At 38.3% G+C, this 13,873-nt stretch overlaps 3 protein-coding genes across 4 annotated transcripts in view; all 3 read right to left on the reverse strand.

Annotated features, from left to right (window-relative positions):
• Positions 1–3,307, reverse strand: part of LOC141904546 (QRFP-like peptide receptor) — a 34,057-nt gene extending 30,750 nt beyond the window's left edge. For both annotated transcript variants that reach the window (XM_074793142.1, XM_074793143.1), the window contains exon 1: positions 3,261–3,307. The gene's annotated coding sequence lies outside the window, so the exon portion shown is untranslated. The remainder of the gene's footprint in view (positions 1–3,260) is intronic.
• Positions 3,308–4,919: 1,612 nt separating this feature from the next.
• Positions 4,920–8,046, reverse strand: LOC141904597 (plasma kallikrein-like). The gene is made up of 7 exons (XM_074793210.1): positions 7,953–8,046; positions 7,179–7,294; positions 6,495–6,592; positions 6,103–6,389; positions 5,508–5,650; positions 5,364–5,427; positions 4,920–5,111 (listed from the first exon to the last, which is right to left on the reverse strand). The coding sequence occupies exons 1-7, from the start codon at positions 8,044–8,046 to the stop codon at positions 4,954–4,956; spliced, it is 960 nt and encodes a 319-aa protein (XP_074649311.1). The 3' UTR covers positions 4,920–4,953.
• Positions 8,047–8,534: 488 nt separating this feature from the next.
• On the reverse strand, positions 8,535–12,330 carry LOC141903487 (uncharacterized). Its single transcript, XM_074791609.1, has 13 exons — positions 12,259–12,330; positions 12,041–12,156; positions 11,779–11,933; positions 11,605–11,683; positions 11,328–11,482; positions 11,180–11,223; positions 10,467–10,568; positions 10,263–10,340; positions 9,937–10,045; positions 9,630–9,820; positions 8,967–9,295; positions 8,677–8,834; positions 8,535–8,573 (listed from the first exon to the last, which is right to left on the reverse strand). Exons 1-13 carry the CDS (start codon positions 12,328–12,330, stop codon positions 8,542–8,544), a joined length of 1,620 nt encoding a protein of 539 aa, XP_074647710.1. The 3' UTR covers positions 8,535–8,541.
• Positions 12,331–13,873: the final 1,543 nt, after the last annotated feature.

The following is a 13,873-nucleotide window of genomic DNA, read 5'->3' on the forward strand; positions in this document are numbered from 1 at the left end:
GTATTTCAGTTTGACCGTTTTCCCTGCTTTTGTAGTGATTCTTGGCCAAAAAAAGAAAGTCCAGCAAATGCTCTACATATTAATGTGATTTGTGAAACGAAACAGGAACAAATCGTTCACTATCTTCATAGACAAATGGAGAGAATGACGAAAAAGAATTCGAAGAAAACACAAATAATTCTATTCAAAACTGTGAATTTTCGGTCTTCATCTAAAAAGCGTTAAAGAGGACTGAATAGAGAATATATACAGTGGAGACAGTTGGGGAAATGTGAGAGCCCTTCGTCCGGGGCGGCGGTAACCAGTAAACAGCTTATAATCCAAACGAGTAATCAGTGAAAATGTGTTTTTCTTGCGTAGTGGGAAAAATTCGTTCTGTTAAAGACATCAGAATATAGATTTTAGCTTTCATCGAGCTTAGCTATTCCATTCGATGCGCTGAGCGGCAGTAAATTGGTGAATTTTTTTATACGGGGAAAGTGTCTTTGGAATACTCGCATCAAAAACCGATTGTAAGCAATAAAAAATCACCCAAGCCAATTATTCACCAACTCTTGCATTAATCTAGAATTTGATTTCATACAATTGAACTAAATTCTTGGTACAAGTCAGTTCGAAAATGAAATTGCACCAAGGCATTCCTCGTGGGCCAACAGAAGATCCTTGTTCCAGATTATAGGGCAAGTGCTTTCTATATTCTTACAATGAGTTTCGATATTCTTTTAAAATAAACGAATCTTCACGCCGAGTTACTTAAGACTGACTATATCAACTTAGCATATCATAAACTCGTTGATTACCGTTGAGTTTCTGTTGGCTTGTATTCTGTCAGGAAAACATGTTTCAACGCAAGGCTCCCACCGCGCGTTCACACGTTGGGCTAATTACACAGACTAATTAACAAAACTGCGGACGATTCTAGGATGTTTGAACAGTGGTTGTTTATAATCTCTCTGGTTTCTCTGTTGAAAGTTACGAATACCTCTCGTTATTGATACCAAGTGTATAGCCTTTGGTATTTTCGAACGAACCTCGAAAATGATAGACTTTCACATGTTTCCCTAAAAAGGAGAATGTCGGGAATTACTGTTGATATTAATTCCGTGATTTTGAATCTCAATTTATATTCAGACTTGTACAACAGAACAAACCTGTGACAGTATAAACTTATTCAACAATCAACTAGAGCCTTTTATCCAATATTGACAAATGTTTTCAAAGTTTTCAGGACTGAATATATTTATTTTCAGTGTAGTGCCTATCAATTTGTAACTGTACAATTCACGGGATGGTTTATAAAAGTCAGAATATTCTATGATAAAATCAGTTTCACAGTTGACTTCTATCTGTCCGTGTGTCTTCACTGTCGCCGCCTTAGGAAGAGGGTTACAGTTAGCCTCCACAAGCTGCCCGATGACTGTTTCACGTCGTACTAATGGATTCGTCCATATTCACAAATATTATCCTATGAATGATAAAACAATATTCCCCTTGCCGAAAGTAATAGATGATTTTTTTCTGAGTGCAAATGGGACATCGAATATATAAAGGCTTTATCAACGTTCCACTTGATGGGAAGCGTCTGCCATTAGTTATGATAATTTTTGTTCCAGAGCATCATTGGATTGTAACGTAATGCAGCCATTTGAAAGATTTTCCACGCACCGGAGGCTGTGTTTGTTTGTGCGACTACCTCTGTAGTGGCAGACATTTCTCTTCGTCCTGTGTGCGGTTGATAGATCGTCAATTTCCTACGCCGGAACTGATCGATAAAGTAGCGCCAGTTGGCGTTTTCCTGTTTTGAATCCCGTATTTTGGATAATCGAGTTGCAGAAAAATGTCACCGACAGACACCTCTTGACAATCGGAAACTGTTGCCATCAAACTCCGGGTCTATCGATGTCAGCGAATTTAATCAAATAAAACCAACCTCTCGACTCAATTTAGCCGCGCGCATCTGAATGAGTTAGACGCAGATTACCACCGGTGCTCTCAAAACCGAGCTGTAAATTGCCCGAATTGCTTCTGTTTTGGAGAGCCTCTTGAAGGATGTGTTGCTTCTGCAAAGTGCGGTTATTCCCACAATTACCGTTAGCAGCGTCATCGAGAGCTGATATCTGCTGAAAACGTTTGAGGGCGTTACGGCCAAATACTTATCAAACTTCGACCAACGAGCCGGTCAATGTCCGTATGGGCAGTCAGCCTCACAATGCCGTCGCGGTCGACTTAGATAAATCAATTTTGATATAAACTGGTTGTTTACTAGCTGTAAAAACCCGGTTTTAGAACATTGCGGTCCCTCGGATCAGAAGACACCAACGTTCGAAGAATCTGAATCCCGTCTTGATACGATTTATCTATATATTTTTTATCTATTTATCTAATGTATAAAGCCAAACGCACGCGGTACAGGGAAAACACGGAAACAAGAAGATAGAAACACGTTTCCGAGTGTTTCGTAAGTGTCGTGTGCGTTTACCAGATACGAGAAACATGGTTTCGGAAAACAATGTCTCCGAGATCAAACACGTTTGATTCCGCGTTTCAGCGTTTCCGCGTTTCCCTGCGCCGTGTGTGTTAGGCTTAATTCATCGATACATTATTCTGTTTAAAAAGGAAATAGAACGCGAAAATGAACGTGAGAACTTAGTTCGGTAAGAAAGAACTTAAATATCTGAGGAAAGAAAATAAATGGGAATCGTCTGCGCTTTCTTTGTTGCCGTTTGAATATTGATGTTTCTACGGCATTCTAACTACATTTCACAATCTGCGGTAAAAACAGTGGGATTTATTGCCGTATGTTAAACGCCACATCAAACAGCGATAAAAACTGGTAAAAAACGGCTATTTATGGGATGGATGTCTATACGCTGGACCGGCGGAAATATGTATAGATGCGTAACCTGATAACCGGTAATATATTTCCTGGTCGTCATTCCCTGTATGTTATCAAACCGGTATAAATATGAATTGAATATTTTCTTTCCCCGTCGATTTCATCAACTTGTGATACACAAATGGCTCAAGCACACAGCACTGCACCACAAGTCAATGTCAATGGGATTTACCTTCATAGAAATCCCGTTTAAGTGTTATCGATATCGATTACATCGCAGTTAACGGTATTTCTTCACATATATTAACTAGTATCCGGACAATCGAATTAGAAATACGCCATTTTTTCTTTTTATGCACAGATGTAAAACCTAAATGGAACCGATGTCAGTATGTTTGCTGTCGATTCTGATTTACGCACTTACCCTTATGTTCGGAAGATAGGCCAGTGTTGATCAAGGAATGGTTAAAGCGTAGGTTTACATAATTTGTGTAACGTATATAGCACCAGTCAGTATGTATATATTGAGAAGTGTGGAAAACATACAGGAAATACAGGCCTGCAATTTTTTTAGTACCCGTATGATTACTGAACAAAAACATTACGATATGGGATGAAAATTTTTTCTAACGACTATTCTATAGTTTTTCGCTTTTATCACGAAGTTATCGTGTCGAAAATCAAAAGAAACCCCGAAATCCTTAGCATCGGCCTAATGAATCTAGAAAGGTCATTTTGTATTTCCCGAGAGTGTTTCTTGCTACCGTGTTAATTTCCTAGTGAACCTATCGTTTTTCATACATTAACAAATCCAGGAATCATGTGAGTAATATTTCTTCGAAAGAGAATTTTCTCATTCCCCGGTTAATAATGTTTGCAAATCAGTATATACTAGAGTAATACCCGTGGAAACCATCAGTGATTTTTTAGCCCAGAACTTTTCGATTTATTGGCCATGGAATTTAGTCAGACCAATCAAAAATGATGTGGTATATGCCCATGCCCGTGGAGACCATATGAACTTTGATAATCTGGATTCGGTTCCACATTTGTAAGTTAGAGTTAACTCTGAGTTAAAGTTAGTTCATTTTCAATGAATGAACTGACTCTGAACTGTGGAACTGGACCCTGGACCCGGTTCCACAGTTGTGAACTAGAAGTTAACTCCGAGTTAAGATTTAGTTCATTTTCGATGAGCTAACTCTGGGTCAAATCTTAACGCAGAACTGTGGAACTGCGTCCTGTACTCGTGGAGACCGGAGCTATCGGGGGCGAAGAAAATTGTGACCACATGAGTAGTGCAGCCTACTGTGAATTTGTTTTGATACAGCGTATGAAATTTTGTTTGCCCCGTTTGGCCCCTATAGACATATTCACACCCGTTTATAGCGGTTGCATGATCGGCTACCACACCTAATTTCAAGGACCAATTCTTCTCCACTGCGACAATATTTGGTTCACAGTTTCGTAGACAAAACCGCACTATCTAGATATTTCTGAACATATCGCGAAGACCATTTGAATATAAGCTTTATAGGTTTGTTTATGAACTGGAAGCGTATTGCTGGCCGTTCAGGAATTTCTACGACTCATTCGCAGTAGTTATGACTACTATTCGCCTTGATAATTGTGATTTTATTACGAAAATCTTCAACAAAATGATTTCGCTCGCCGACGGAAATGATCGACGAATATGTTTTATGGTACGAATGAAAAAGATGAACGAAGGAGATTGTCTATTTAGTATAGCAAATTTATAGATAATCCAAACGTATAGTTACAGTACGTACAGTACGTCGTACTACCGGCAAATAGGTTTGTTTACGCCACCCACCATAACAAATATAAGATAAATACACCATCTCCTGATATTATGAGAGTTTTATGGAATGAGATCAAGAGTTTTCATTTTTCATAAAAGCATTTTAGCCTGCGGTGGGTATCGGCAGTTTCTGCGAGCTCCGAGATCTCCCGGAAGTGTCGTCAGGTTTGTCTTACAGCCGTGTGTAAACGCGTTTGATAGAACAAATGAATACGAGAAAGCATTTCAAAAATCTTGAGGTATTATTGTATTTCGTGAGAGAATATGAGATATCGTTTTCTTTTACGGCGCGGATTTATTTGATAGATCTGCAGACGCTGACTAACGACTTGTTTCGCGTTATCTTGCGCGGCTGACATAGTTCAGCCAGAATCCACGGCACATATCGCGATACGGTCGTGTAGACACCCGGGCGGCGAGGCAAGGCACATCCATCGCCCCAACTAGTTATACCTAGAATTAAAAAAGAAATGGTAGAATTCAAATGTCATTTTTTCGAATCTTCTTGCACTTTGAAATGCTCCCCAAGACCTACTTCACTGCATTTTGGGTTACTTTGAATACTAACATCGATGTCGAATACTTATCTTTAATATGATTGTAGCATTTCTAATAGCTCGTAAAAAGTTGATTTCTAACGGGACTTACTAGTTTCAAAGAAGGTCATGATTATCATAGGGATTGCTATTGTCACATTTAGATTACCTTGTAAAACCCATTTTGAGCCTGTCCTGGGATGCTTACACATTAGAGGTCCTCCGCTATCATACTACAAAACAATTTTGAACATTTCTTACCGTTCGGCTATATATCTCAAACAGGATTATAGTTATTGGGTGATTGACTTACGTGGCAGGTGTCCACACCTCCATTGTTAAATCCAGCACATGTCATCAACTTAGGTTCCAACTTATCCCCGTAATATTTTCGACATGTTTGACCGCCTATCACGGGCACTGTAGCTTCATTAAGAACTCCATCCCGACTAGTACCTGTAACACACCGACGAGTTGATTAGTTATATATCAAAAATCATTATGAAGAACATACCAAAATGGTTACCGGTAATGAAACAAACATTGTAAATTCGTATCCGTGTTGCGATGATAACATATACACTAATATAACGCAAAAATGAAGTCCGCAATAATTTTCTTTTCTTTGAGCTAAAATGAAATCAAAAACGTGTTCTTTGAACTTATTTTGTTTATTATCGACACGTTCAATCGATAAGCTAGATAGTAAAACGTTAACCATTGATGAAACACTATAGTGACGATAACATATAGAGAATCCGACACCAATACAACGAAAAAAATATTTCGGACATTTTTTGCAATAAACTAAAATGTATGAGCTCAAAGAAAACGATTCAGGCTTCATTTTTTCTCGTTGTATTACTGTGGGATTCTCTATATAATCCCAACATGGTGTTCGTACATACCAAGAGTGAATCCCCAACCCGCTATAACGCAGCTTTGTCGTGGTATGGGCTTTTTCCATGACACGCATATCGGCGAAACGTAATCTGTAAACGTTACCGGCGATTTCAATTTCACTATCGCTATATCGTTATTATAATCATTTCCCCCGAGTCCAAATTCTGGGTGAATCGTCACGTTTTCCACCGCGATCATCTGCGTCATGGGTCCGCTCGTGTTCCTGGTGTCGTGGTTTCCTAATACGGCAGTATATAAACTAGCATTGCTATAGTCGAACATTAACGACGATCTAAAAATCAAGTAAAAATCAAGTAAAAATTTAAAAAAAACGAAAACAATTTAGCGATGTATTAAAACATTTGATAATTCTAAACATGAATTCTGATGTTTTTACCCGTTAAAACAATGTGCAGCAGTCAAAATGTAATTGGCGTTAATCAGAGTCCCGCCGCATCGATGGGTATCATACCAAGGTTTAAATAACAATGACACCTGCGTAAGATATTCGTGATTATTATCTAATAATTTACAACGTTTATTAACACTTGAAACGATTAAATCCGAAACTTTAAACCTGAATCGGTGAGGTTAAATTTTGGAACGTACGGTTTCGCTGGTATCTAAATACTTGACATCACGTATACACTACAGGTGTCTCAGAAAATGTGTTACCGAAGCTTTTAGACTAATCATTCATTAATAATAATTGAAATTACTTTTTTGGGGGTAGATCTGAATGTTTACTCGAGGATGGAATATTGAAATGCAACGATAAGCCAATCCATGGCTGAGCACTACCGTGTTTTCGAATGGCTATGAAAATGGACTTTAAACCAAAATAATATATAAGGATTGCTGCGTATACCTGCAACGTTCAATTTGTTCAATTCAATTTTGAGCTACTATTTGCGGGTAAATTCCTTATCGTCAGTGGAATAGGTCAGTGTTGGTGCTACTTATTGAAATAACCCGTAATTGAGGTTTATCAGGTATGGTTTTTCACAATATGCATAGGGTGATTGTGACGTCACGCGACCGGCAGACACTCTCACCAGATGGCTGTACAACTTGAACTTACCATCCATGGCCAACTTCCTGGAATAGATTCGTTTCCTCCTACTATTCTAAAACGGCCGTTTTCTAGGTTCGACGGTATGGCCGCATCTCCACATTTCGGCCGAAGATTGTAACCATCTGAAATATACGGTTTCATACACTCCGAGGAAAACAATGTATGTCTTGTATTTATCACCTATAGGTTAATGACTGTTTCCGATACGTTAGTCTTTGAAAATTTCGGTCATGGGATAAAACAAATGTTAAATGTCGTTAAATCCTTCAGTTGTAATATATACCAAATCAGGGGCGAATCCAGAAATCTGAGCGGAGGGGGTCAAGCGCATTGTTTTCCCAGATATAATTTTTTGGATGCGAGAGAAAAGAATTTCATTCATAAAAATTTGGGTATTTCATACAGTAATTGCTGGCAGACGCCAAAACAACAATCGATAAAGATTTGAATCGCGGTTAGTTTCACCATCAATATGATTGATTTCACTTTCACTAAATTTCCGAGGGTCGAGACCTATTAACCCCCTCCATATACAGATACATGATTTGATAATAGTGTAATTTTTCTTACCAGGCAAAAATTAAGCCTATTGTTTTGTTATTTGATGTTAAGAACAATACACACCTTTTTCATACATCGCTGGCACGGTATCAGGCAAAACGTATCAACACTGACTATGAATATTTTTTGCACGGATGGGCAGTGACGAAATGAGCAAAATATTCTAGGTGCATTCATAAACCGGCCATTGGAGTGTTTTCTAAAGGTTCGGAAACTTACCGATATTTTTAACGGCTACGCAGGATAAACAAAACAAAACGAAACATATCCATGTGACTGGAGCGCTGTCATGTCGACATTGATTTATATTCATGTCACGAATCAGAACTGATATTGTAATATTTCGGCTGACAACGTTATACTATAAAGGGAAACTCGGGTTACTTTATCAACCGATGGCAAACTCAGATAGTAAATTCATTGGCAAATAGCAAAACAGCTGTCAAAATTCTAAATGTAAGGTCTATATCAATGAAATCATTGTGTATTCTACAAAATTGAATTTCAAGCCGGGCAAAAGGGTAAATTCCAATATTATTTGCGGCGATTTATTTGTCAGTTTAATGTCCGTTAACTTTGTAGTCAGAACGCCGATAACTTTTCAGGGTCTAACCAAGGCCAATCGCTGACGTCTGACAATGTTTGTTCATCAAATTCTGTTCATCGGCGAACATTTAAAACATTCATCATCCGAATAAAAAGTCTGAACAAGTGATAATTCTTTATCAACAGCTTTTATTAGTTTGAACGATTGAAAATAACAATTCATAATACATTTATTTGATTCAGTGCAGAATACACAGACCGTTCAACGCACTTGTATCATGTTGAATTTTCGACCTAAAACGGTTAGGATTTTATTCAAACATCACGAGGACCGTAATCATAGTTTAGTTTATACTTGCATCTAAAAACTGAACTGCCATAAGTCTTCCTCACTTACCAGTGTCGGAATAGATCGGAGGTAAATAGTCGACCATCGACATGGAAACGTAGTTGTTCAAACCGGAATTATCAGTATGGAATAGGTGCGATGATTCTATCTTTTGACTTTCTATTCTAGCGTTTTGTTGCATCACCAATAACTGCGAATTCGTAAATCTGAACAATAGAAAAGAAATCCAAAATCTTTATGACAATAAAAGTCCATCGTGAATTAAAACAAACAGCCGTGATAACGGCTCTTGGGCTCCGAAATTACCCTGGCCCCCTGACTTATGGTTGATGTCTTACTTGCGCTTCTCCAGGGGTCTATAGTCGGAACCCATTAGCGACTGTTGCTGGGATTTATTCCCAACGTCACTTATATTGTCACTAATCCCAAAATGTTCGAATCGAAACGGCGCTACTTCTTCTGCTTTTCCTGCCGCTGGTGGTGAATGAACGCCGGAACTACTTTCGCCGGAGAAGTTTTCTTTAGCTTCCGTGCGGAAGCGTGATTCGCCGGATGAATCGTAGCCGAGTATGAAATGTGTGGATCTGGCGTCAGAGCGTCGATCACAACATTGCTGTCTTCCTGTCCTCGAGATCGATGGGTCAATGAATGCACCGACGAAATTGTTCTGTAAATGAAAGAATAAAACATTTAATTTTTAGGGATCTGATGATTTATGTCCGTTAGAACCTACCAAAACTTACATCATCAGTAGATTTTAAAATCAAGGTTCATAAAATTGAACTCTAGCCAGCATTAGATTCTTATAGAAAATAACTTATTTGAAAGTATACATTTCGCTTGAAAGAGGGCGTTTATGTGAACAGTTCCTAAAATGTTTGAATTCTTTGAAGTGTTATCCGTCAAAATCCATTAATAGAACCAATGAAATATAATAAAACACGCATCACAAGTAGTTGAAAAAGCGAAAAAAATTACCCAACAACGCAGAACAAAATTACCCGAACGAAATAGCTGCTACAACAACTGTAAAACGGTTTATTGTGTACCTGATTTTCCGAACTCAGTTTTCTGCTATGTGACCTGGCATACACGTCATCAGACGTTAAGGGATTGTATTTAGTAATTTGAGCTCTCTGCGGCGGAAGTGGTCGGAACGTAATCGGAGGTTGCCTGTACACATCTTGAGAAACTACATAGAAAAAGAATTACGCACAAACTCAGTTAATTCAGCAACTCGGAGTAAGATACGATTTCCGAAGCGCTGTGGGTGAATGTCGTATTTCTAACTTTGAAATTAATACTAACGGGATTTCTGACGATCTTTGCTGTATTGCTGAGGATCTAGAGTAATCGCTACGTTCACTGCGTGTCGACGGATCATATTTTCTTTAGCCGTATTTTTCGGCGCGTTCATCTGATGAAAAAGGTTACACCGTGTGAGAATATTTCATATTAAAAAACCTTTGAATAAGGAAGGCACAAATTATATACAGTACACAAGGGCCAAGTGTTTTTGACCCCTTTGCGTCCCGCCCATGTGATACAGTAAATTTCACCCCATCCGCAAGTGCAGGATCGGTATTACACGAGGTCGAAAAATACCGAGTAGAAGATTTTATCAAAATTCTTACCTTAAGCCCGTGTAAACAGTGATGTTGTGTATAAACCGATTTAGCGTCATTACTACTTGTTAAATCGCGTTGTAAAACCTGCGATTTTAAAAGAAGGTAGAAAAAATATACAAAAAGGAATATTAGGAAATATGGCCAGACAGATTTTGTTCTATATTGCACGAATCAGCCAACGCGAATCTGCTGTTAATAGGCGTTTTTCACCTGTGAATCTTCCGGTGGTGGTTGAATAAACGGTTTAACGTTTACCGTCGGGTAGAAGTCGTTTGAATAAATACTAGCAGGTGTTCCTTCCTCGTTACCTAACTGAAATAGATCGTAGATTGATGGATATATGGAGTTATCATAATGTGAACTAAAAGCCATTCTTATCATAAAAAAACAACGAAGCAAATTCGAAATAAATAGAGACAGTAATTGGGTAGTTCAAACTTAGCATTGATTACTCTGTTAGATGTATTACTCTTTTAGATGTATTCTGGCGCGTTATTGTAATCGAATGTTGGTTAACTTAACTTTAACTTTAACTCAAGATCACAATAGTAATGGAAATCAAGGGTGGTTTATTTAACAACAAGCGAAATTAACAAAGAAAAGAGAAAACATGACAAATAATTGATATTTCTATCGGTGACAGTACGCAGTAAGAAGCACTAATTTTAGTTTCTGAATTGTCTCAATAGATGACCCAGGAACGCTCCTGCTTTTTTCCAAAATACGAGCATTGTTTGACCTTTTAAAGCCTGCTAAATCTCCGGATACGAGGATCACGGGTATATCGTACAGGAATGTAATTGGATCGAATATTTTCAAAATAATGGCGACGTAAGTGCGCGCAGTGGGCTTATAAAATTCACTTAATTCCATACGCTTTGTACTATCCCATCACGTAATCCGATTACTGGCATAATACTTACTTTGATATGAGCTACTGTATGATCCTGGTTCTCGGGGGTCTTTTCTGTAACGAAACGTCGATTCAGACAAATGATGCTAATTCTATACAGCTGTATCATAGATACAGCTAAAAAGTTAACTCTGATAATTTCTCGTCGAGAGACCAACCTTCTTTGTTTTGTAACGAGTACTGTATCAATCCGGGTACATCGTCACCATCGTTTTCGGCATCCTTATCACCATCATCGTCAGCCGCATTAGAAGTTAACGACGTATCACTAGATGATGTTGCGGCCTTTATCAACATCGCTTTGCGGACATTTCTAAACCATAGATATTAACACGAGACTGATAGATATTAACACGAGAAATGACAGGCATGATAAAGGATGCATGAAATACTTGAGTTATGGAGAACATCATCGGCTACAACGCATTTCTCTACCTGTTGATCGCTATGTCAGTGTCCGAGTTACTGGGCCGTCCAAAATCACGCATAAACGTACTGTTCAATTTGTTTAACCCTACAACGAACCAAATCGCAACTCATAACTAATCGTTGCTTGTTTAATTTTTGCAAGAAATCTGTCAGATAGATTTATCTGTAATAATTTCATACCTTTGTCGTTGTAATCTCCATCGCGAAAAACGCTCGAACTCAATTCGTATTCCTTCATTTTTGCCTGAAGATTAGAGATATCGCTGTTGTCGGTCGCGGCACGCCTTCCATATCTTGGCAGTTGACAGTAAGCTTGTCCAGTTTCGGTTTCAAAACTACGAATAATTGATAAGATACAATGGGAAAAAATAAAATCACCAATCGATATAATTTAGTTCGGGTGAATCGATATGTCATCGTATTTATGTTTGTAGATGATTACCTAGTCGTATCAGTGCCCAGTGATACGTGGTTTACCGGACATGACGTCGTAATGGGCAGTTTAACTCTACATGTATTGATACGCGGGAATAAAGGACCGTTGCCGGCTGCCAATAGCTACGATGAAAAAAAGAGAAAAATCGCTTAGATTTTAACGAAAAATGTCTTTCGTTATTTTGTGGAGGGTGATTTCAGTATTTAGATTTTAAGATTTTTTACCTGATTTTCTTCGTAATTTGAAGAATATTCTGATTTTCTTGTTTGTTCCGTATTGTTGTAATGCGGGGACATATCCTTTAGGATGACAAAAAATGATGGAGGATACATAAGTACGGTACTTTAGCATGTTTTTGCGCTTTTCCCAACGATCTTAGAATAAAACCTAAGGGACTGGCGAAAAGAAAACGTAAAATTCATAAGTTCGAGTACGTTTTTACGCTTTTACCAATAAGCTTTGGAACGAATCGTTTTCAATTGTTTTAGAGTCTATGGTTTAACCTAATAACGGGTTCGCTAGCGACAAGGCACTGGCTAGTTGGTTTGCAGAGATGCTAAAGCTAGGTGTCAATTGATGGCTGATTTCACCACGTTCACAGGCCGCGGATAACGGACTTATCGCATTGTGAATAATTTACACTAAACTTGCTGACGGAAGAAAGGATGTTATAGCGAAGAAATTATTGAATTATTCAGACTATACGGCCTGGCTATACGTACCGACCAGTTGATGGCGTTGTCTGCCCGGAACACGTACGGCTACAATGACATAAATGCTCAATTCATTAATATGCAAATGATATGCGAAAAATTTCACAGGTATCTGGTATTGGCCAAAAAACAAATTTTAAACTTCCAGGCAAAAAGTAGTTACGAGATTGAAGATCAACGACTTATTATTTGATTCTAATGATTTTATCAGGTTTTGCTAAGAACTATAATCAATTTTGCTTGCGTCAAAATTACCCTTTTCGATTCGTGTTTCGCGAAGTCGCTATTAGTAACAGACTTTTTGTAGCGGGCATCGTTTTCGACTCCATCGTCAAATTTGAAATGGCTTTCGAGCTGCAATCGTAAGAGAAATGAGGAAATAGGTATCAAATAGAAGTTATTGTCAAGGTGGTTTTGTGTGTTCGAAAATATGGTTAGGAGCACTTACACAAGTATTGCCAGACGAAGCTGTCAGCGTTGGAATGTGGCCATATTTCCCCGTCTAGAAAATATGATTAGAAATATCAATGAATTCTTAGTATTAGAAAAAAACGTCTTCGGTTACATTGATACGATGGCATTGGTTGTGACGTTCCTTTTTTTCTCGGAATAGAATTACTCGGAAAATGATATCCACTCTTATCGTAAACAGAAAATCGTCGAAAACTACTATAAAAGTCTTACCGGAAAATCCAAAATCGGTTCGTAAAATTCGCGCGCTGTATTTTCGCCAATGTTATACTGACCATTCCTGAATACGTGACTTTTTGTCAAAATATCCTTCAGCGATTTGAAATCTTCCTTTCGCTGCGACCCGTACAAGTCGGTCCATCGCGATTTCAGTAAATTGTTCATTAAAACCGAGGACATATTTACACGAATACACAGTACTCCAATAAACGTAATGTCTGTTTACCGGACCCAAACCCCTCCAAGTGATGACGCGAATCGGTTGATCACATGATATTTGTTTATAGATGCACGCGCGAATAATAAGATAATATTTGATGAGATTGTAGGATGACGAATGAAGTCGTCGTCGTAACCAAGAACACAGGAACCATGGATACCCGTAGATCTCTATCACACTAAATACTGTTGTTGTTCTCACCTTCGATACAATATG

The sequence above is a fragment of the Tubulanus polymorphus genome, chromosome 4, assembly GCF_964204645.1.
Source record: "Tubulanus polymorphus chromosome 4, tnTubPoly1.2, whole genome shotgun sequence".
Classification (NCBI taxonomy): Eukaryota; Metazoa; Nemertea; class Palaeonemertea; order Tubulaniformes; family Tubulanidae; genus Tubulanus; species Tubulanus polymorphus.